Source organism: Vidua macroura, chromosome Z, assembly GCF_024509145.1.
Source record: "Vidua macroura isolate BioBank_ID:100142 chromosome Z, ASM2450914v1, whole genome shotgun sequence".
In the NCBI taxonomy this organism is placed as follows: domain Eukaryota; kingdom Metazoa; phylum Chordata; class Aves; order Passeriformes; family Viduidae; genus Vidua; species Vidua macroura.
The window spans coordinates 41,965,139-41,987,467 of record NC_071611.1 but is presented as its reverse complement, the minus strand read 5'-3'; the positions used below and the strand labels follow the sequence as shown (position 1 = coordinate 41,987,467).

The window sequence follows — 22,329 nt, the reverse complement described above, 5'->3', positions numbered from 1 at the left end:
AATGCTTGAATTATCACGGAGGATGCTTTGGGAGACAGGAGGCCTGGAAAGGAGTGGGCATAGGCAGGGCTGACATTTCTGGCTGGTGGTGCAGCCAGAAAGTGCTCACAGATGAGAGGTTCTGAATCAAAGTGAAGCAAACATCCTGAAGAGCTAAGCTGAGGGGCCAGCTTGCAACTCAGACAACATGAGAGATGGGAAGAAGAGGCGACAAGGAAGAAACAAAGCCCTAAGGGGAATTAAATACTCGCTCATACTCCTGCAGCATGTTGGAGGACTTCTTGGTGATCAGTGATACAGAGGAACAGAAAACCTAAGCATCCTACAAGGATATTTGATCTTACCTTGAATCACTTTTAGCCTGGAAGCCTGGTACATGGAAAAAGGCAAAGACAGATCTCACAGTTTAGCATCCCATCATATGGTTGTGGTTGTGGGAGCTCTGAAAGAAGAAACCACATTTGTGGTGTGAGAGGGAGATCAGAGTTCTCTCAGTCCACATTCCTCATGGTGCCACGTGAGTATCTTATAGCTACTCATGGGCATTCCGCTTGCAGGGACCTTGCGAGGCCATACATATGATGGAGAGAGAAACCCCAGCATTTCTGGGGACCACCATTTCAGGGTGTTGGCAGGTAGTATCCCACAGTGATTTTGCTAGGTCACATGTCCTTCCTTTCCCACCATCCTTCCACAGCTGGTGTTGAACGAATGCAGAGGAGGACATTTAATCCTTTCTTTGAATAATTTCATAACCTAAGGCCAAAGGCTACAGATGAGCATGGCCTGTGGGGGACAGGGAACAGTTGAATGTTCTGGTCAGTGTGACAGGAGGTGGTGTTAGTGCAGCAGCAGCCAGGCTGTTTTAAAGCATAACCCTCTCTAGATAGCTTTTAAAAATGTACGTGATATCTCACAAAAACATGGTCGAAGTGTGGATTCCAGCTGTGCACTTCAGAGATTTCCAATCTTTTGTTTCCCGTGCATGAACCCAACTCACTAATCTGCAATTTGGGTCTGTCTCTGCTCTTTGCTCCAGACGGTGGAGATGTGCTGGGAAGTGGGACGCCACATGTGACCCACAAGGGCTCAGCAGAGAGCAAGCCAAGAGCAGCAAGGGGGAAGGGGAGCAGGTTGGGCTTGATTTCTATGGCTCCGTTTGCAGAACACTGTCTTGCTGTGCAGGACTCTTCTGGGAGATGGAGCATCTCCTTGGATGCTCTTCTAAAGGCTGTGGATCCTTGCAGTAACCTGCTGCCCTCACAGAAGAAGCACTGTGTCAGGGCTCTCCTGATCTGCACCCACATCCCAGTTCTCTGAGGAGGCATTGCTTGGAGTCTTGCTTTTGGTGCAAAGATGTGCCCTGAAACTGCATGCTTTGGCAACATCCCATGAGGGTGTAGATGTCACTGGTATGAGTGCAAGGACGGCCAGAGCTAGTGGAGAGCCCATTTTCCTTATGCATCACAGAGGACCAGCAGGATGGGGGTATGTCTCCAGGCCCTTTCTCTATTGGGATTGTCCTTAGACCCTTCAAGATGGGCTCTGGGTGTCTTTGCCCTCCTGTGCACAGGGGTTTCATGGGCACTTCCATGGCATCACTGGGGAGACTCGTGAAACAGGATGAAGACCTACAGCCCACCACAGGGGCCAACACTAGTAGGATCCATGTCAAGAAGTCTGGAGCCAGAGTGTACCCAGGCAGCTGGGAATACAGGCCTCAAGAGTTTCTTTGGAAGAGGAAGCCACAGCCATGTAACACAGGCAGGGCTGTTCCTGTAGCATTCTGTGGGCTAGGAGTAATTCCCTTTGGGAAGCCCAGATGCAGCCCTGCAGCTTTTCCCCAAACTTTCTTAATTTTGCCACTGACTCCAGCAACGTGAGGGTTTCCCTTGTGCTACGAATGCTTGTTTTGCAATGGAAGTGGCATTTGTTTCCTGCAATGACGACATTTTGCCCTTCTAGAGACAGCTGAATTCTTGCTAATCTTCCCTTCCCTCAATTCACACATTTTTTCTTCATTCTGCTCCTAGACCACGGGGCTTCGCTAAGCGTCGCAGTCAGCAGCAGGTAATTTAAGCACACATCTGCTTGCAATCTGGGAGGAAGGAGAGAGGCAGTTTGTCTTTGTTAGAAGCCTGGCGGTCATGGCTCTTTGCTTACCTGGTGGCACGAAGAATTTTCTGTGGCTCTATGGGGGCCAGCTAGGAACTAGGGGTCAGCTAGGATGGGGACACGGTGCCTGGCTCTGATCCCTTGCCCAGGGGCATCTCTGGGTATGTCCAAACAGGGTTGATGGGCTGCATAACCCAGCTTGAGTGCTGATATCTGCCAAGTTTGGCTTCCTCATCTCTCTTCCCTTAGGACCCCTTCTTGTGACTGCTGGACTTTCAGCCTTCTCCAGTGAAGGCTCACTCTCCTGCTGGCTGATGGCACCCAGGTTTGAGAGACAGAGAAAGCCACAGGAGTCAGTGCCCAGACCCATGCCCTTATTTCAGGAAAATTCTGAGGTTTTGGTCCCATCCCTATGGATGACACAGAGAACACTGAATACACAGGAGGAGGTTGGAGCTGTTGCTGGGGGCGTGGGGGAATTAAATAGCACAAGCCTGTAGGAAACCAAGGCTTGTCTCCTACCAGTGCTTCAGGGCAAACTTATTTCAGCAAATCCTCCATCCCCTATTGCTATTCCCTCTCTTGGGTCTCCTCTCAGTACACCAAGCAGCTTGGTTTATTTTTGGAACTGCCCACTCCCCACTGGCAGAACAGACATGCCACAGTATTTATGTGTCAGAAAGGCTGAAGGTCTGAAATCACGGGGTAACTGCTGATTTTTCTGGGGAAATGAAAACATGTCCCTAAGTTTTTCCAAGGAGCTGTAAGAGTGGAGTGCTACTGAGATGCTATCATGAGAGATTTGGGATGTGGAAGGGTGCTGCAACCCTGAAACACTCCTCATGCACCCATGCAGCCCCCTCCTTCCCTGTTCCAGTCCCTGTGATTAGTTTATAAATGCACTGAAGTCTTTCTTCATGATTTGCTAAGTTTAGACTACTTGCCTTTTCTCTCGGTGTCCCAAAACAGCTGCTGAATGAAAGGCAATCTTTTTCTGATATTCAATACTATAAGAAGGAGTGATTTGAAAACGTGTTGATTCCTTGGACTGTGGGAAAAAGACCTGTACTGCTGGCAAAACTGGGCTGAAAAGTAATGTGGGTTTTTTTCAGGGTGGGTTTTTTCTCTTTTTTTCAATAGGTTCATGGAAAAACAACTCATATTTCTTCATTGCTTTGAATTTTCCCTGGAGGATTCTAAGGGACTGAAGTCTTGTATTTCTATACATTTGTTTGCAAAGACGGCAAAATACAGTGGATTCACACAAAAGCCTCAGATTAGGCAGTATTGGAAAAAGGGGATCTGCATAATGCCCTGAAACATCGTTCTCACAGCCCACAAAAGCCAGACATCCCAAGGGAAGCCCAGTGCCAAAATTAGCTGAATTCCCAGCCACATCAGTGGGGTGAAGTGGCTGTCCAGCAGCCAGTGCCGGAGGAGCTCTGCTTCCTGGCCCTTGCTTTGACATAGATGTTTTGTGTCACACTTGGGTCTACTGACAGCAGTGCCGGGGCTTTCCACTCCCTGTGCCTTCAGGGCATCCGTGAGGGAATTGCTCCCACCATCAGGCTTTATTCAGCTCGCTAAGCATGGGATGAGAAGCTGATACCCAGGCTTGATCCAGATGCTGTGCTGCTGGTTGTGCGTGGCCTTTCCTCCACCCAGACAGCAGCCTCACATCCTCTAAAGATTGCATGTTTGAGATATGTGTAATATTCGTCCACGTAAATCACATCAAGCCCATAGTTTCCAGCACTGCTGGCTTGGACTCTTGCAGACTGGCTCGCTGTCACTCAGCCATGGGCCGTCTAGGTTAGCTTAATGAGGAAGCCAGACTAAGATGAAATAATTAATGCAGCTGTAGGAGTCTTTGGGGTATTAGGGAGCTGGCCCAAATCTTCCTCCCTAACCAAAGCACTCCAGGCCTTTGAGAAGGTTCAGAAATTCTCCATTTCCACTGGGTGCTGAAGGTGGGTCTGTGGTCCTTCCAATTCAGGATGCTCCCAGGAGCTCTCTGAATCAGCTGCATAGGCATGGAGATCTGGACTAGCTTCAGGGCAGCAGCTGGGCTGGGACTGTGAGCAGGGAGCATTGTGGGGAGTCACAGGTGTTTTGGGAGGGTCAAACTCCCATGAGAGGAGAGGAGAATGGTGCCAGGCTCTGGAGGATGCTCTGTGGTTGGGATGCTCTTGTTGCCTCCAAGAGTGGGGAGATGAATCAGAGACTTCTCACTCAGGGTTTTCCCTGCTCCATCAGTACAAATGGGCAGTGACAAGGGGAGGCACACTCTCCCACTGTGGTCCTGCTGCTCAGCATGAGCCCAGATTAAAGAAGGTTTATTTAGTAAACCCATTCCAGGATAAAGCATTTGATTTATAGGTGCCCAATGGTGCTCCAAGGAGAACTTGTACAACTTTAACTGCATTTTCTCAGCATCACACCAGCCCAATAAAAGAGAGTTCATATGCACTGCACAAATTCTCACTTGCAATATAAAAAAGGTTTTATGAGACTGGAAGTCTCACTGGCTCTGCAGGGCTGGGTGTATTGGTGGATACTTCGCATGACAGACCCTTGATTCCTCTTTGAGTTGTCAGACTTCAGTAGCATTTACAGCTATTTAGCTATCAAATTTTATGTGCAGCTCTGAGAGAAATGTGTCTTTTAAATACTGCTCTGTCTCATAAACAACAGTCTGTTAAACCATGTCAATGGTACAAGCAGTTTGTAGAGTCCTACAATGCAATCGCCTAAAGGTCCGCTCGTTACCTGAGCAACAAAGTGCTGAACGACTCACAAAGTTAATTTCTCGAGCTAGTTATCTTGACTGGGGATCAGCTTGCCAAGCAAAACTTGGTAATAACCGTACTTCAGCAGCCCGTATTTGGGTCATGTTTTAGGTAGAGTCTCACTTGCTCGGTGCTCACTCAGACAAGGATCTGGTGTTAAAGTCATCTGCATAATGGTTATATCAAGAAGCCATCAGGAAGTTCACATCCCTGTTTTCCAACCTAAAACTTTGTAGCTCAGGATCCTCTCCTTTCTGCAGAAAGACCCTTTGGTCTTCTCTTTGGACCTTCTCCTCAGAGAAGGAGCTGGAGGCAGAATATTTCCAAAGTGCTGTCCTTGACCTTGGCCATAACAGAATCCCTTCACTGCCCCTTCAAACTTCCCCCTAGGACATTCATTTCCTATTGCTTTCCGCCTCTGTGCATTTTCCAGCCATGGTTCAGGGGAACAGTATGTACCACATTACATCTCCACTCTATTTATTTGGTGACCCAAGCTGAGCCTGCTTGTATCAGATGAAGAACAGAAGCTTTCTCGCCCTTTTCAACAGGTCAGAGCCAAGCCAGACATGAGCTTTCAGACTCTTTTATTTCATTCTGTACTTGTGTTTTTTTTTTTTTTTTAATAATTATTTTAGTGTAAACTGGCAACTTTATGTGTGTGTTTTTGAGCTTGTGCCACTTGGAAGGTGCAGACAGCATGGAGAGCTTGGGCTTTGGGTGCCTCCACCCCAAGGCGTGGGGTAACGAGCACTTGGATGCTTAACTGGTGCTGTGTGCTGCAGCCTGGGAGGTTTGCTCTCCCATCACTGCTGTTTCCGTGTGCAATGAGCCAGGGGACGGCGAGGAAAAAAGAATAAAATAAAAAAAAATATAGATATATATCTATGTGTGTGTGCAGCATGGTTATCTTCAAATATGAAATTGCACCTGCAAAAATAGAAGCCAGGAAAAGGACTGGCAAGCAGCTTGGATCTGGGAGGTGCCATGCATACGGAGCAGAGATGGAGACGGCGTCTCTGAGTTCCTTTCCCATGCTCGCGACGCCTGATAGTTTTAGCGGACATGGCTTTTCCTCCCGCTTGCATTTCAATTAATCATCTGCTTGTCAGCGCTCTTCTCCCCAGCTCCCCTCCCTGCCAAGTCCCGGGGAGTGGTGCGCACACATGCAAAGCGCCCATGCACGCAGGCTGCGTGCTGACGGGTTTGGCCACTCATTAATCACTCACTGGTGTCATGCGAGGCAGTCCCCCCCAGAAGGAGATTTGGAAAAGGGACAGACAGCCATCTCCTTGGTCTCCACTTTGTCAATGGGGTTGAGCTGAGCACAGGATCTGGCCCTGACACACTGCAGTCCCGCGTTCTCTGTTTGTCTCCATGCTCTACATCCCGCTCCAGGCAGAGAGCTCATCAGATGCGTTCACCCAGATTTTGCTTTCCAGTATTTGAAACAAGCACTGAGCAGGTCCATCCCCCTAATAATTTGTGGGACTTCATCACTTTTAATTTTTCTTGGCAATGGCATGATCATCTGTCCAACCAAGTAAGAAATGGCCTGAGAAAGCTCTAGTCCAGAATCCTGCCCCAGGCAGAGTGAATACTGAATGTGGACCAATTTACTTTGCCTATTTGAGTTTTGAAAACCTTCAGGCTTAGGTCCTACAACCAGTCTGGGTTCATCTTCCAGCAGGTGACTGTCATGAGACTATGCTTTCCTTATGGCAAGCCTGAACCTCTCCTGTTGCAGCTCTTGCAGTTCATGCCTGCTGTCTTTCATCTTCCCATGGAGGAAACAGCCTGTCTCCATCATCTCAGTAATCTCTAGGTAGGTGATGTCAGGCTGCTGTTTAATCCTTCTAAAGCCATCACTTTTACAGGCTGTGCAAGCCCTGTTTTCTCAACCTGTCTTCATCCCCAGCCTCATCATCACCCTTCATGAACTTGCTGGAGGTCAGCATTGACAGTCTTATACCAGAGCTCCAAAACTGGGCACAATGCTCCAGACGTGTTTAAGGACTTTTTTTTTCCCATTCTTTTTTTTCATAGTGAATCTCACAGACCCTGCCTAGGCATACACTTGGCATCAAATTTCCCCTTTCCCATTGAGAAAGCTTGCCAAAATATATGAAAATTAATTTTGTTGGTGTGTGTGTGCACACTAGTGTGCACACTTATTTAGGCATGATTCCTATTTTGAACAGTCAGTAGATTTTTTTTTTATTAATACTTTCCACAAGTGACTCTAAGAACTACAGTTTGAGCCCTGCACAAAGGTGCTGCTCTGCTCAGAGGCTCCTCTGCAACCCCAGCAGGAGCTGTGTCCTTTTCCTGAGCTGCCTTTGACTTTGCTTCCACAGACATTGTGGGATCAGATGGTTTCTTTTCCTATCCCTTCTTCTTGCGCAGGGTTTCTCCTAATTAGTACTCTGAAACTTTTCTGCCAAGAAGAAGCTTTTTTGGGGGCCAGTCAGAATTGCTCCAGCAAGGCTGGTACACTCTGTGCTGGGAGGTGCTGTAGCTGTAGGGATTTTTAGGAATGAGGGGTGCAGCCAGAGCTGGATAAAGGGAGCACAAATGCTTTAGGAAAGGTAAAAGAAGGTTGGGGTCCAGGCAGGCTGCAGAGCAGGAGGCAGAGGTTAGGGCTTACAGAAAGAAGGGGACTCAACTGGAGCAAGGGAGCATTTGCTGGAGGTGAGCACCCCAGTGAGAAGGTGAGAAGATGCTCAGTGTGAGCTTGGCTCCTTCCAGAAGAGTTCATTGGCATGTTGCAGAAAAGCCAATGCTGCTAAGATGGAAGATGAGCAACACTGGGGAGAGATGAAGGACCAAACAAGCCATGGCAATCATCCCCTTGCTGGGTCAGGCTCTGCTCTGTGGCCACAGTGAGTATTTTCAGTCTTCCTTAGTTTTGCAGAAGGGCATTAGCTAATGGATATGCCCAGTGGCAAGTCCAGGATGAGCCAGCTCCACATCCCTGGAGTGGAGAGCTGGGATGTGAATTGAAACATTTTGCTGTGCCAGGGAAATAGAAGCCAGGCTCCCACTCTCCATCCAAGCAGCATCAGAATGCTCAAGCAACGGTAAAGCAGCAAAACCAGGGGCAGAAATATGTTTCCCCACATTTGCTGCTCATCTGTGGCTCTACCCTGTGATGAGCTCAGCGAGCTGATGAGTACGAGCAGACCTGACCCTGGCTCAGTTTTTCCTTTGTTCTGCCATTGACAAATATTCAGGGATTGAAGTGAAATACTGAGTTTTCTCTCTACCACTGGAAAAAAACAAACAAACAAACAAAAAACCAAAAACCTATTAACCAAAAAAAAAAAAAAAAAAACCACAAAAAAACAGAAGGGAAGGGAAGGAGCCCCTTTTTGCTGCACCAGTGAACCCTTGTCATGCTGTAGCAGGAGGCCAGCACACATGAATATTCCTGTGCAATATGTGCAAGTGATGAGCCCCATATGCAGGCCTTGGGAGAAATTAAATGTTTTCTACAGCATTTTCCAAAAAGCCCTTCTATCAAAGTACTTGGTCAGGAGCCAAAAACGCCCCAGCTTTCGTGGCCCCAGCTGGTTGACACTTTTTTTATTGTTTTACTTTTAAATGCTGATGAATATTTTCTAATTAAAAAAACAAGCCCTCCCCTAAACTGAGTCTTGCCCCTGTGGATGGAGTGGAGCCAGAGATTGGGAGGGGGCTGGAGGCCACTGGGGACTCCATGGCTGCCCTTGGCTGATGGATTTCCCTTCCTTCAGTGCTGGAGCTTGCAGGAAGGGTCCTGAGACAAAAGGCACATGTGGTTCACATCTGCCCTGCCACGCCTGGTGGAAGGCAGCCTGCCAGGCAGGGGTGGCACCCTGATTTCTGCCTGCTGCCTGGCCCCCAAGAGAGGGGAGGAATGAGGCTCCAGGCTCCAGACAGGAGATTTGAAGTATACCAGCCTCCTGGGGGGGAGATCACTGGGGTGCGGCTAGGCAAGGGGACTTCCAGGTCAAATTTGACATTGCAAGGGCTGTCCTTCATATACTGGCTGCTTTGCCTGCAAAGGTGAGAAGAAGCAAAGCCATCGTGTAATTTTAGGGGTGGAAGAGATTTTAGGGGTGGTTGCTGAGGAGAGGCAGATGCACAGGGTGAGACTTGATGCTGGCACTTGTCTTGAACACAGGATCAAAAAGTCCTGATAGGTTTAAGGAATGTGAATGTGGTGCAGATTTGGAGAGGGGCTGACCTATCAGGGGCATAAACGGGAGATTGGCACTGGTTTTGTGGAATGGAAGGACAGAAGAGCCCAGAGAGTCCAGTGAGAGCCTGACTGGTGGAGCAGGGTGATTGTGCAGGGAGTGTGGGACCAAGCAGAAGTATCAAGCACTCTTGCTTACTCCTGGAGTCTGGTAGCATGGCCACCTCCAGACTCACAGCCCCTAGAACTGGCCCTAGGATGAATAAAGATCCTCCTGGATCTGTGCTCCTTGGCTGTGAGTCTTCATGGCAGATCACAGAGGCCACAGCATTCATGTTTAGTGTTTGGCTTTGAGGGCTTACTAGTGGAAAACGTGTCTTGCTGCAGGAATACTAGCAGCAGCTGCCCTCACCTCCAGCCTTCTTTGTGACAGCCACTTGGCTTGAGAGTGGGAGCTCACAGAGGAAAGCTCAGGGGATGGAGAAAAAGGCTTCTGGGATCTTGCAAGGTGGGACTTCTCCTAGCTGAGTTGTTTTTTTCCTACACTATATGGCTAGTGTAGGTAGGTAGGAAGGAAGGTGATGGTATGCCCACCTTGGATTCTGTATCCCGTAAAGAATAGGAAAAAAGAAAATAAAGAAGGGAACTGCTGTTTGACATCGCAAAATCAGATCTGGGGCTTGGTACCAATGTATGCATCTTCCCCCCCTCGCAGGGCTGAAAATGAATTAGATTTTAATCCAACCTCTTCTTTATGGAGCATTCATTTAATTCTGCTGGCTTTGCATGGCAAGATCCTCCTCCGAGAGTACATCTTCTTGATTTTGTTTTTTTTAGAAAGAGGCTGAAACCCAAATATAGTCTCACACCATGCCTCACTTGCCAGTAGCAACACACAGCAATGCTGGGCTTGCCAGAGCCACGCTTGGTGGGAACCCTCATTTCCAAAAGGGTGTTTTGTTTCCCCCATCACCACTGAGCACACCACACCACCCCAGCATGGGTCTCAGTGGACAATCACTCCATCCTTCTCTCTGCCCTGCAGGAGCTGCTTCCCTGATGTCAGGCAGGGAATACCTCTAACAAACATGTTACTGTAAGAGCTATTAAAGCCCAGGGGCAGCAGGAGGTCACAGTCAGCACAAACAGATGGTGTTTTGTCCTTGATAATTAAACTTTCCTGTAGCTTTGGGTGAGATACTTTCTTGACTTTTATTTCAGCACAGCTGCCTCCAGCTAACTCCATTTCTCCCTCCTCATCCTCTGCTTGCCCTCATCAAACACTCTGTGAGGTCTGGGGCAGGATCCCAGAGAGACCGAGGGTCCTCAGGAGCTCCTTGGTCTCACCCCACATGCTCTGCTGGCTCCAGGCTCTGGCAGTCAGAGATCCTTGAAGGGGCAGCAATTGGAGGCCAGGAGAGGACTGCCAGCCTGGGGCTTTGGGGTGCCCTCAGCCTGTTTCAGCAATGCTGCTTCTGCCTCTCATGGCTTTTTTTCCCCTTGCACCAGCTGCATCCAGCCAATGCTAAGTTGAGAGGGGGCAAGGGAGCAGGAGCCAGTGAGGTCCTGCTGCAAATTAAGGCAGCAGTGGTGCCAAGACAGCTGCTGTCATGTGGTGAGGCTTGGCTATGAGTAGGGCCATTGAGGGGTCAGAGCAAAAAAGTGGTCAGTTTCTACCCCCTGCTATCCCAGGAGGGGCTTTGCAAGAAGAAAAGGGCAGGCATATCACCCCAGTCCCACTGCCAGCCTTAGGTTCAGTTCTGGGGCAGACCCCTCTGTCTACTGAAGAGGCTGCTGGCAGCCGAAAGCCCCCTTCCAGCATCACTGCAGCCAACATGGGCTGCTTTCACCCAAGGGTGGGATTAGCTCCTCCCTTCAGTGCCGCCCTTGTCACTTGTCATCAGGGCATTACAGAGAATCCACGTGCCTCAGTTTTCGCCTTCAGTTGCCCACTTCAAGAACTGGGTGCTGCTGGGACATATGGACACAGACCCCAGAAGGCTGCACAGGAGATGCTGGGCACCTGTGGAACCATGTGGGATGAGTGTGGTGATGGAACTGGATGGAACTGGGTGAAGCAACGACCAACAAACCCCATCTGTCTGCAGAATGGGCAGAGTTCCCTTCAGTCTTCTTCTTCCTGCCGAGGTTTTGAGCAGTATTCTTGCAGTGAGGAGGGAGGCAGGGGGCAGCCCATATGCAGGTAGAGGACAAATGTCCTCACTGTCACATCTGTCCCATCTGCTTGCAGTGGCCCATGTCCCCACAGCAGCTTGTGGGCCAGTGACCCCAGGATAGTTGGTGGTCTGAAGGCATTAGAGGCAGTGGGGACACAGCACCTCCCATGGAACCTGGACAGGGAAGGACAGCAAGCAGGAACCAGTGGGGAGCACAGAGTCCCCAGCATCCTGAGCCCCTGTCTGCCTCCAACAGTGTTTGCTGCTCTCCCTGGGCCTTAAAAGCTGCATGTCTCCTGCCTACCCTGTCCTGCCAACTTGTACTGGCATGGAGGAGAGATGAAGCAAAGCATAAACACAAGCCATAGTCACCATCCCTGGAGGTATTTAAAAGACATGTAAATATGGCACTTCAGAACAGGGTTTAGTGGTGGACTTGGCAATGTTAGGTTTACAGTTGGACTTGATGAGATTTTTGTCCAACCTAAATGATTGATTTTATGATTCCATTATCCTGAGGCATCTCTGGGGAGGCAGCATCAGAGTCATTGGAGTGGCTTCCTCTGTGCCAACAGCTTAAAAAAAAAAAAAAAAAAAGCCCAAGCAAAAAGCCAAGCTAAAATTAAAATGCCTGAGAAGCTCTGTACAATAGGGTGTTTCATCAGTTACTCTCCCAGTACTGCTAAGCCAATATCTTCTTCCCTCCTTGGACAAGATATCTGCCAAGATCTCTTCCAGTGCTCTTCAGTCCAATCCTGCTCATGTCCCTGAGCCCCTGCAACACAACTTCAGGCTCTCATCTTCCTCTAGCTCTCTCTCAGCATGTTGGCAAAAAGCAAACCTGCCCCGCTGTTTGAGCAGCAATATTGTGGCCTCAGTCCTTGGATGCCTTTGTTGATTCAGGAATGGGCTGTAGCTCTCCCTGGCTTTGGGACATCACCACTGGGAGGTTTACTGGGGCCAAGACAGCATGGTCCTGCTGTGCTTTCCTCCCCTGGAGGAAAGGGGTTCTGTAGGGTGCCAGCAGCCTGGTTGGGATTGCAGCTGGCAGTTTTGCCCTGCTTGACCCTGTATTTCCACAGCAGAACTGTGCTCTTCACCTCACATAACCCCGTGCCATTGAACTCAGACACAGTGCCCACACTGTGTCCAGCCCCTTACCTGGGTGCTGCAGAGAAGAGCCCTCCAGAGGAACAAGATTGAGCTAGTAAGATACTCAGTCTTCGTGTTTCACACAAAATAAGGTTTCTGTGGAACCTGTGTCTTCAGGTGCTATTGAGAAGGATGCTAAAGCTGCTGTGGCCAAACATGCCCCGAAGTCTCTCCTAGCACTGACCATCGGAAACAGCATGTTCCTCTATGCCATGTCTGCTGTGTCATGGGCATCCAGCTGATAGAAGAAGTCTGTCTGGACAAGCCTTCTCTGTCCTCTCTTTCCTCTTTGTTTTTCTCAGGATGGCACATGACTATGCCACAATCCAGATTTTAATACTAGGCTGCTTTCCTCTGCCGTGGAGCTTTGGATCTGAAGGGATGTTGGGTATTTCATAAAGCAGCCTCACTACAGAGTCTCCCCAAGGCAGAAAACAGGGCTGTGAGCAAAATCCTCGGGGGACTGAAGGGCAATGCAGCCCTGCAGACAAAATTAAGAAATGTTGCCAGTATTTGCCTGGAAAGCAGAAACCAAACCTGGTATGAGACAGCAGGACCTTCCTAAAGTATTTGGGGTAGTTTGCTCAGTGTATGGGAGTTTGGTTTTGGTTTTGTGGGGTTGTTTTGGTTTTGTTCCTCATCATTAATTGTATCCTTTTGTGGGTGGAGGCTGGGAATTGAAGTGCCGAAAATCAGCATGACACCAAGAGCTCCATCCCACAGTAACCACAGCCTGGAGACTCAGAATGAGCAGGAACTGCTTCCCAGATGTGCCCGTCTTAGGTGATTTCTCCAGCTTCCAGAGAGGAGCACTGGGAAGCACCTGAGCTGCAAGTATCTCCTATCTCCAGTCTCTCTCCCTTTTCTGTCTGATCCCTTCTGTCTGTCCCTGACATGGCACCATCTGTGGAAAAACACTGCTCAAGACCTCATTTGAACAGAAGCTCCAGATAAAAAGCACTGGTTCTGGCAGTTCTTAATAGAAGCAAAGATCCTATTGATTCCTGCAATCTCTCTCTGCAGGGAGCCAGGAAATGCTCAGTGCAGAGGAAAGCTGAGTAAAAAGAGAGGGAAAATTTCATTTTCCATTGTTGGTCTGAGCTTTCCTACACCTCAAAGGCTGCCTGAGTGGGATTGTGGGCTGTGGAGGGGTGGGGCTTGGGTATGGCAGCTCAGCTGAGCTTCCTGCCCAGGTGGCACTGGTGTCTCTGAGGAATGGTCCTGGGACAATGTTGCTCCTCTGCCATGGGGATTCAAGGCCCTCCTGCCCTGCTGTGCTTCCTCACAGTGCTGGTGTTGAAGACATGTGATACTTATTAGTATGCTGTTCCTTGTGCTGGCTTTTATCACTGCTGGAGCAGATAGCTGGCCTTGGAATGCTGCCCTCCACTTGAAGAAAAACTGGCTGGCATAGTGGGAGTTGTGAGGACAGGTATGGGCTGTGAGGAACAAGGCTCCAAGCAGGAACAGGGAATGGGCACCAGCAGGCAGCTGCCTGTGAAGCAGCACTGCCCCACAATGGACATGGCACCAGGGGCAGGGTCACTGGAGAGGTTCCCACCAATTGTACCTGTCCCATGCTCTCCTGACATCGTGCTCCTGCACGATCCCTCAGGCCACGGAGGGATCATAGCACCCCAGTGTGTCCCAGGGGTGGAACGCACTGTCCTGATGCTTTTGGGCACCACTTTGAAGAGCTGCAAGGTGTGAGGTGAGAACCCCACCCTGCTCCTGGAGCAGGAGTCCACAGCCCCTAGAGCTGCAGGCTGACAGCCTCACTCCTGGGACTCTCAGGACTCTGCTAGTCTTTCTACACCTCCCTGTCCCAGTGGCAGCATGTCACCATGATCCACAGAAGCAAGAAATTACCTGTCCTGGGAGCTAGCTTGCCAGTCTGGGTGATTCTCAAACAGCCTGAGCCTTTTCATAGGTTGCTCCTCCCAAGACCATCCCAGCTACCCCTGGAGCTCCTAAGATCTGCATTACCCCCTGAAAAGTAGCTTTGATTTAATCTGGGCTGATGTTCCCTCGCAAGGAGCTGCTTTCTTCAGCCCCATGGATATGGGAAGCAGCTTTGGTCATTGCTTTTCACACTGAGACACCTTGCCAGTGGCATCCAAGGAAGATGGAGCAATCTTCAGCAGGGATGTTGGAACCAAGAGCTCTGCAAGTCCATAGCTGCCTTCAGGGGCACACCTTCAACCAAAGCAGCTGGCAAATGCTGTGGGGACCATCCTTTCCACCATTTGCCCATCTCTTAGACCACAAGGGCAGGAGGGTCTGCACTGCCATCTAGGGGTCCAGCAGTGTTCACTGGGATGGCAGAGGCAGAGTGATGAAGGAGCTCTGCTGTGGGGTGCTCCTTACTCCAGGGTATCCTCTTCCCTGGGGTCTTTACTTCATTACCAGAAAGGGAGGAGGTGGAGGGAGGGAAGTCACAGTCAGTAAGAGCCAAGAGTGTATTTATTTCAGCTGGCCCTAGTCATCCCTGTGGGACTCATGGTCCAAGGGGGCAGTGCTAATTGCTCTGTTGACAGTGGGGGTTTAAATTAGATTGAAGAAAGCTTTTCAAGCAGTGGGGATTCTGTCTCTGCAGATAAGGCTTTCTGATAGCACACATGAAGGAGATGATAAAGTCCCTCTTTTCTCTCTTCCTCTTAGGCAGCAAAGAGGAGTTTAGTGCTGACAGGGCACTGTAAGGCCAGAAGGCTTTAGGGCTGTTAGCAAGCATCTGATATTAAGTGACAACTACTTTTTCCTCTCCTTCCCTCATCTTGCTGGCAGGCATGACCTGAAAGGAGGAGACAGCACTCGGTGCTGTCGAGTGCCCAAGCACTGCTGGACACATGTGGTACAATCCCTGTGAACCTGGGGCTGGAGGGTGTCCTGCCCACTTCGGTGCTTCACTGCTCATACCAGCACCACACCCTGCCCTTGGGGAGGGATGGCATGCCACAGGAGGCACACCGGATCCTCGAGGCTGGGAGAAGTTGTGTGAGCATCTCTGGCTTAGGCTGAGGAGTTGAAAGTGGCTTTTGTAAGGGTGTTGTTCTCCTTCAGTAATGCTGGGTCCCAGGAGGTGCCTGCTGTGAGTGCAGGGGCACTATGACGTCTACAGCTGCATCTACACTACAGGCGCAGTACCACACCTCAGGAAGAGGCAGACTGTGACCTGGCCTGCAGGACAGGTGGGCTGCAGTGCCTGCAGTTAGCATCTGTGCTCCAGGTGTTGGGTACCACCGTACAGCCAGCACCTGTGGTGCAGGCGTGTGGTATCACCTACCCTCGGCTTCTGCGGTACAGGTGGTACCCTGCACGTGCTGTTGGTGTCTGCAGCACAGGCAAACTATAGCAGCTACAGCCCATGTCTTCAACAGAGGTGTCCATCCACAGCCCCTGTCTGCAGCAGAGGTTGTAGCAGCACAGCATCAACATTCGTGTGGGCAGTGCAGTCACACCATGGTGCCTGCCTGCAGGGCAGGTGCTGCAGAGCTTTTTTGGAAGGCTCAGGGCAAAGCTGGAGGGGAAGGAAGTGACTAAACAGAGTTTGTTTTCCCCTAGTTCACCACTTCAGAGCCAGACCCCATAACAGCATCTGGTGGGGAATTGTCTGATGGACGACTTTGTCATGGAAACACTAGGTTTTAAAACTACCACCTTCTCTTCTGAGGCAGCCACACACTTCTAGAATGAGGGTTTTATTTATTTATCATTGCTGAGAGCAGCCTGTGGCAGGTGAGAGTTGTGGTGGGAGACTGGTGTGCAGTCCACCTCCCTCACTAGCCCGGCCCTGTAGCTGCTGTTCCCAGGTGCCAGTTGGTACTCCATTGCTAAAGCTTTGGAGATTATACTAAGGGAGAGCTGCAAGGATCTGTCCCTTTGCCTACTCAAAAGAGGACACTGGGACTGTTAAGCAGAAAGTGTCATCCTACTTTTTCCCTGGATATACAGTCCCTTTCACTCCTGCTGTGCCCTGCCAGAACTCTCCTCACCCCATCACACCAGAACAGCTAATGTCACATTGCTGTGCCCCTTCAGTCCTGATCCAGATCAGGGAGCACATGCCTGGAAACGTTTTGGTTAGATTGAGAGCTGCTGGAGGGGACCTTATTCATCTCTGTGTTGAGTTGCCTTCTGCTAAGGGTGACAGTGACTGATGCCCTCATTATTCTTGGTGTAGAGGACAAGGCAGGGAAAGATCAACCCTTTGATCTCTCCCCAAACAGGAAGCTGGGGATAGAGAGGATGGCTCCAGAGCTGCTGGTCCACCACTTCATGTGTTCTCTATCCCCCTTTCTTCCTCCCTAGGCTCCTCTTTCCTGTCTACCTCCAAGAAATTATTCATTACAGGGGAAAATTTACCTTTTGCACAGAAGATTGAGTTTCACACTGCGGGCTTTGCTGTGTAATAAATATGGTTCTCCTCCATCACCTGTAAACTGCTCCCTGCTGGCACGGGGACATAGCTCAGTACTCTGCACACCTGGTGAGCTGCTGCTTACTGGCCTGTGCACCCAAATGCCAGGGTGCTGGCTTTTACTAGAGAAACAGATAAGCAATGAAAACTTGCATTGGAAACATCTGCAGAAATTATGAAGGCTTTGTTTTGTGCTTGGGGAAAAAAATCAACATGGCTTTGGGCAAAACAGTCAAACAAAGCAAATACTGCGTGGAAAAATTGCAATTCAAGTGCAAAAAAGTTGGTTTTCTGGCTAGATTTTTTTGTCCTAAAATAGCTCTGCTCCTGCATGGTCACAGGGCTAATCTCTAAGAAGAAATGAGGTTTTCCAGGGTGAGAGCAGCCGAGTGGTGAATTCTCTCTCCTGTCAGTGGAAGCCTTACTCTCTCTTACTCCACCTGTATCCGTTGAGACTATCAGTGCTTTGTGACAGGAATCATTCCCTGTTACATAACTGTGTCTGTTTCAATGCCAGCCTAGGCACATGGGCAGGGGCAGCAGCAATTTTACGAGCTGATGAGACGAGGGAGAAGCAGCAGGGTATGGGCAGCAGGTGGCTTTGTTTCCTGGCAGGGCTGGGAGACAGAGCATGGTGCTGGTGATGATATTTGCTCTGAGCCAAGCTGAAGGCTACATCAAGGAGATCTCACACTTTCCAAAGAGCAGGCTGGTTGCTGGGGGGTCCTGTCTCACCTCCTGTCATTGCCATTGTCCCCAGAAATGGGGTGGCTGCAGTAGCTGGAGATGTCTGGACTGTGGTGAAGGGAGGTTATGGTCCCTGGCTCCTTGCTGGCTTCAAGTCCTGGTGCCACCCTTCAACTCCCAGGGCTGTAGAAAGGGAATATTCAGTGGAAAGTAAATTTGAGTGTAAATAGGGAGAGTTGGTTCTTGGGTTGCAGGTGGTTTCCAAGCTGCTCACGGTCACATGCCAGCAGTGCCCCAAGATGTGGCATTGCCACCTGCCTCAGGTTCCAGCTGTCACCCACTCCCTGAGGTGCCACTTGTGATGGCAGCTGGATCACAGGTAGGGTGGCAGTCAGGGAGCCATGCTGCAGGCGCAGAGGGGACACATAGAAAAAAGGCAGTGGAGAGCAGGCAGGAGAGAAGCAGGGGGGAAGAAGAAGAGTGAGTGATAGGGAGGTTGTAATTAACACTTAGTGCTCCTGCCCACAGCTTTCAGAGGAAGGTCACCTTCATTATCTCTGTTTTACAGGTAGGGAAACTGAGGCAGATGGGGAAACTGAGGGAGGGGGGCAGCTAGAGTGATTCGCTCAAGGTCACACATGAGGGCTGCCAGCAAAGTCTGGGGCTTGCATGTCTGTGCTCTGCAGTACCAGCACACTGGATATGGCTCTTGCCACCAGCCCTTGGAGCCCAAACCCAGCACTGAAAGATCAGTAGTAAAGGACATGGATCCCTTCTCTGCCCATCTCCAGGCTCATCCTCTTCAGACACACTATGTCCCCCAGCATCCCTGCCCCTAAGAGACATTTGAGAATCAGGCTGGTCCAGCTGCACCCCAAAATCTGCTCATGAAATCCCACCCAGCTGCTCTTGCCTTCCCCTCTAGCCCTGCAAAGGCTTGCTGTGAACCCGAGGCCATCTGGGCTCCTGTAACAGTCGTGTTGGGTAATGGAATATGTTTTGCTGGATTTTTTTCTCTCACCAATGAGCTCCCCCTTTATTTAGGTTTAAATGGATGCCATCTGGCTAATGAGCCCATACTCATGTTCTAGATTAAAAGGCAATCCTGTGCACGTTACAGATATGGCACTGGAGATTAGAGAGGCTTAAATGGTTTTGAAGGTGCAATTTGCTTTTCATGCATGGTGCAATTTACTTCCTGGTGGGTGGGCCAGCATCCCCATTGCTGTTCCCAGCAGCTCCCTTCTGGCTTTAGTGACCCCTACCAGCCCCTGCAAGAAAATGAGAGCTTGGTCATCTCCAGCCTGGCATCCATGCAGGGCATCCTCGTAGTAATTGCTGCCATTTGTCCACTCCTAGAGGGACTTTTTGGTGCAGGCAGGATGTCTTCATCACCTGCTTTCTTAGCTGTCACCCTTTCCACACCTCCCTGCACCACACCATCCCCCAGGACAAGGCACAGCTCACCAGGACAGAATAGCTTCTGCCCTTCTTCCAGCCCAGAGAAGTGAGGGACAACTGTGGCCCATCAAGATATTGATGGCAGGTGGCTGAGGCTGAGGTCTCTGCTGAGATCAACATCTTGCACATCCTGCAGCACCAACTGCTGCTGTGAACTTCCTGGGTGTGCTCCCATCTCCTCAAAACCCCTCTACAACCCATTTGCAGTTAGTGTTGGCTCCTGGGATGATGCTGCATCTGCCAAGGAGAGCCCCACCAGGGGCTGTCTTTCCTAAGGAAAATGTTGAAAACAAGATGGGGAAGATAGAGCATTTGTGCAAGGCATATAATCACCTCCAGGCACCTCCCATGGGAAGTGCCACAGGCTATCAAGTGATGAAGCGTGCGTCAGCAAAATGCCTCGTTTTGCAGTGAATTTCCCCTTGGCTGTGATGGAGCTCATTTTACAGTCATCTCCTTGCTGTCCCATCACTGGGGGCTCTCAGCCTTGGGGGCACACCCTGACTGCTCCTGCCTGTGTTTGCTTCCACAGATGGCTAACCCTGTCCCATCAGCCTGCTGCGTGGTGCTCGCCGCGGTCGTGGTGGTGTACGCCCAGAGGCACCAGGGTGAGTCCTTCACAGCTCCCAGGCCCTGGGGGTCCTGAAAAATGGGAATGCTGGTTCTTCAGCCTCTCTCTCCTGCAGGAATCTGGGTGCACCCTCCAGGTGTGCCTGATATTATTTCTGTGCATGTTATCACTTCTCTCCATAATAAGTGTCCCTTCCAGCCCATCAGTGTGGGGTTTGGGCATCCTGCATCTCCCTCTGCTGATGCCTCTTGCCCTGCCCACAGCTCTCTGTGTCTCTTCGGAACTCTTTGCCCACTCTTTTGTGGATGCTGCCCCATGCAGCCTGCCCATGAAGGGATGAAGAGTGGGGAGAAAGCATCAGCCTGATAGCTCTGAACTCTGATCACCCCTGACAACTCCATGACGCCCGGCCCCATGACAATGATGGATGATGCTTCATCCTGCTCTCACCTCCTTGGAGTGTCTTAATCCCCACTGACACCACGCATCTGTGCCCACCACTAGCTCACATGTCTCCAGGTTGGCAGAGGATTCAGGGCTTATTTTAGTGGTGGCTTTAGAGGAATTATACTTTAGAGTCACTGGTGGCACTGGGAGCCAGAGGAGCCCCACATTATTCTGCGTCTAGGCAGGAGCAGGAAGATTATGAGGGATGGTTGGGTCCTGGTGTGGAGTCCAGCTCTGAAAAACTAGGAAAAAATGGGGAACCTCCAGAATTCCCTGCTTTTCCTGGCAGCCTGTCTGTAGTAGCTTTTAGAAGATCTTCAAGGGGAAGAATCTTCTGGAATCTTCTCCAGTAAAGACATCTATGCATCCCTGTGAAATTGAGGAATCCACCCAGAGTATCCTCTGAGCTGCCCTAAATCCAGTTGTGTGGGTTTACATTGCCACAAGCTTCCAGGCTGGACACAAAGCAGCCAGGGTTTGGCAGCACATTTGCATTGCATGGGGACAGCCACCCTCTGGACATGGAAGGATCTTGCTGGCTGGTGTTGCAGGAAGGTCCCCAGCTCCTTCCCAGGGTGCCTGCTCAAAGCATTTGGGTGCTGAGCTGTATGCTGCTTGTGGTAGTGTGATGTTTCCTGCAGAGAAGCAAAGCTGCTAACTCCTGCTGTGCTTGCAGGATCACTACCTGGGAAACTTTAAAGGACCTGGCCACATGACTGCCAGAGCATCCTTTGGACGCTTTGAATAGTAACCCAGGCCTGTTCCACTGGGAGATGCACAAAACACAGAAGTGCCAGGTACTTCAGGGCTGCACACACTTGAATTGTGTTGTCTAGAGAACAAATGCTGCTTCTCACTAGGTGAGCAGGTCCACACATTACTGCCACTGACAGCTTGTGCAGAGCTGCAGTGACCATCACCTTCTGGTCTGTGATAGAGCAGGATTCAGGGGTTTGGCAGCATATCCTTCCATGTCCTTGTGTCCCTCCTGTTTCCCTTGCCTGCCTGTGTCTGGGAGGGAGGTTTCTGGGGCACAAGCTGAAAACTGAAGCTGCTGAGGCCTGTGTGGCCTGAATGGGGTATGAGAATGAGGCAGGGCTCTTCCCATCTGTAGCAGCTTCACTGGGGGACAAAAAAGGATACAGGGTCAGAAAATTACTTATGAGATAGTAGGACGCCTTCAGCACTGTCCTCAATCTATTCCCCAGGGGCACTGCATGTCCTTTCTGGGCACCTCTCTGAAACACTGAGGTATGCTCTGGGCAGGAGCTTTGGAGCAGCAGATCTCCCGCTCACCCCATCATACCCGGCTTGGAGAGGCTGCACACAGGCAGGTCAACACCAGAGACCCAAAGTTTGTGCCCTGTGCCCACCACCCAGAGCTCACCCCCTGCCCTGCTGCAGACTCTCCTCACCAGCCAACCCCAGAGCTCATCCCCCACCAGCTGGGCACTCGGGCTGGAACTGCACAGGAGCAATGGGGTGGGAGGATGAATTAATCCCACTGGTGGCAGGGACCCGGTGGAGTGGTGGGAAGATGCTGGCATAGAGTCCATTTATCACGCACTTGAGGCACGTTAGACTTTAATAGCTCATGAAGCACTCTAAGAGATGCATTAGCACTGAATACTTGAGTGAGGAGGATGTGACAAGCTGTTAAGTGAACATGAGCACGGCGGAGGGAGCCTGGCCACCCTCTCCTGGCTCTCATGTGCACCGCGGTAATTACTGGAGCATCCTGCAAAGTGCCACATGAATTAATAAAAGCAGCATCATGCTTGGTGCAGGTGAGGCTGTTCATGTTTTAATCCCTCTGCTGCTCACCTTTAATCCTTCTCCTTGGAGCTGGCAGAGCATCTGTCTGGGATGCAGAAGCCTGGGATGATCTCCAGTGCTGGGAGAAGGAAGTGGAGGGGCTCAGAGGTCAGCAGATTTGGGGTTTCTGTGACCTTTGGGGTGACAGAGCTCCCTTGCTTTGCATCCCTGGCAGGCTGTTCAGGTTTCACATGCATCACACAGCTGGGGACTGAACTTCCTGGGGAGTGGGCACTGGGTGGTGGGGTTGAGACCAGAGACATCCAGCAGGGTAGCCCTGCGGGGATGCTCGGAGGCTGGCACTAATGTTCTGGCTCTAGCAGTGTGTTTGGGGTGTCCTGCTGTAGGGAAAGGCAGAGGGGCAATGGAAGAGGGTGTCCAGGATTGTCATCCCCAGTGCATGACTAAACAGCTTTAGATGGGGCTGCCAGATTGGGCCAACCTGCCTGCAGAGATGGGCATTGCCCTGGACAGCCACAGGGCTGTCCCCATCTGGACAGATCCAGCTGGCATGAAGG

At 50.5% G+C, this 22,329-nt stretch overlaps 1 protein-coding gene across 1 annotated transcript in view; it reads left to right on the top strand.

Moving 5' to 3' along the window:
* CNTFR (ciliary neurotrophic factor receptor) overlaps positions 1-22,329 on the top strand; it is a 221,829-nt gene that overhangs the window by 98,116 nt on the left and 101,384 nt on the right. Inside the window, 1 exon segment of the mRNA XM_054003911.1 lies at positions 19,511-19,586. Within this exon segment, the coding sequence (XP_053859886.1) occupies positions 19,511-19,586 (76 nt within the window).